A 1,480-nucleotide genomic window follows, 5' to 3' on the forward strand; every position below is an offset into this window, starting at 1 on the left:
GGTAAAGAAAGAATGTCAATGTAATACCAGGTGAAATAAACTATAACAAGTAAAACACTATAAAAGTACCAGGTGAAATACACTATAAAAAGTAAAACAACAGAGACAGTATCAAGTAAAACACTAATAGTACCAGGTGAAGTAAACTATAATAAGTAAAACAACAGAGACAGTATCAAGTAAAACACTGTAATAGTACCAGGTGAAATAAACTATAATAAGTAAAACAACAGAGACAGTATCAAGTAAAACACTGTAATAATACCAGTTGAAATACACTAATAGTTGCATGCAACAAATTTGCACATCTCCACAACAAAACTTGCACTTTAGCCATAAGTCGTACTTTTCCCTCTTAGTTGTTAACAATTTAGCACATGTTAACTATGCAGTTTTTGAGTGCTCAACTACAAAGAAATATTTATTTTTTCAATACATTTGGGCACCTGTAATGACTTAGCAGTGAGTTCGTACAGTCTAAAAAGACTCCTAAAGTGAAAGAATGCCCAAGAAGTAGAGCTGAAGATAAAGAAAACATTGGATTCAGTATCTATTTTAAGTACAGTACTGATAACAGTGACAGTGTTCTTTGAAGTACAGAATGAAATAGTAGTGCTGATGATAATACTGTATTACATAGGAATAACTAAGATACTTCAATGGTTCTCAACAACATTCTGCAACAGTGTTGAGTAACATACAGTCACAATAGCAAAGCTTATACTGTCTAAATGCTGACTAAAACATTATAATGATGTACAATAAACAGCTATGTCAGAATGAATAAAACATTATAATGATGGACAATAAACAGCTATGTTAGAATGAATAAAACATTATAATGATGTACAATAAACAGCTATGTTAGAATAAATAAAACATTATAATGATGTACAATAAACAGCTATGTTAGAATGAATAAAACAGCTAAGTAAAAAAAAAAAAAACTGTAAGAGGATCTTCATATTTTTACAGATAAAATAACAATAAAGAAACTATTAGTAATGAAAACATACCAGGTAGAGTTAAATATTATACTATTATTTTTAAATAAATCACACCTAGTGCACTTGTTAATTTGATTGCTGGGATTTTGTTGATGTGTAGATGACTGAGTCTGGGAGTAAAAGGGTGTCTGGTTTGATCTGCCTCCAACATTTTCATTTTCTTCTCCAATGTCCATAGACAAGTAATGGCAGTTCTTTAATCCACAGCCCCTGTACCAAAATTATAAGTATAAAAAATATAGCTTTTATAACATGCTGGCATTGTGTTTCCTCTTACTTGGATAAAAACATATCTTTCTGATAGTTATTAAGTTTTATTTGCATTGAAGGTAGGTGTCAAAAATGTTAATTCGAAAGAATGTGATTGATCTTCAAAGTGTGGAGTCAAGATGTTGTGAAGAAAGAATGTGATTGACCTTCAAAGTGTGGAATCAAGATGTCATGTTACAGTGTTTTACTTGATACTGTCTCTG

The 1,480-nt window shown here is 30.6% G+C and overlaps 1 protein-coding gene across 2 annotated transcripts in view; it reads right to left on the reverse strand.

Annotated features, from left to right (window-relative positions):
* The window catches only part of LOC106471490 (signal-induced proliferation-associated 1-like protein 2), a 41,836-nt gene that overhangs the window by 10,704 nt on the left and 29,652 nt on the right, over positions 1 to 1,480 (reverse strand). For both annotated transcript variants that reach the window (XR_002613268.1, XM_013932090.2), the window contains exon 16: positions 1,062 to 1,217. Coding sequence is in view for 1 of the 2 variants with exons in the window: in XM_013932090.2 (XP_013787544.1) it covers positions 1,062 to 1,217 (156 nt within the window). In the remaining variant the exon portion in view is untranslated. The remainder of the gene's footprint in view (positions 1 to 1,061; positions 1,218 to 1,480) is intronic.

Source organism: Limulus polyphemus, unplaced genomic scaffold, assembly GCF_000517525.1.
Source record: "Limulus polyphemus unplaced genomic scaffold, Limulus_polyphemus-2.1.2 Scaffold4651, whole genome shotgun sequence".
Classification (NCBI taxonomy): Eukaryota; Metazoa; Arthropoda; class Merostomata; order Xiphosura; family Limulidae; genus Limulus; species Limulus polyphemus.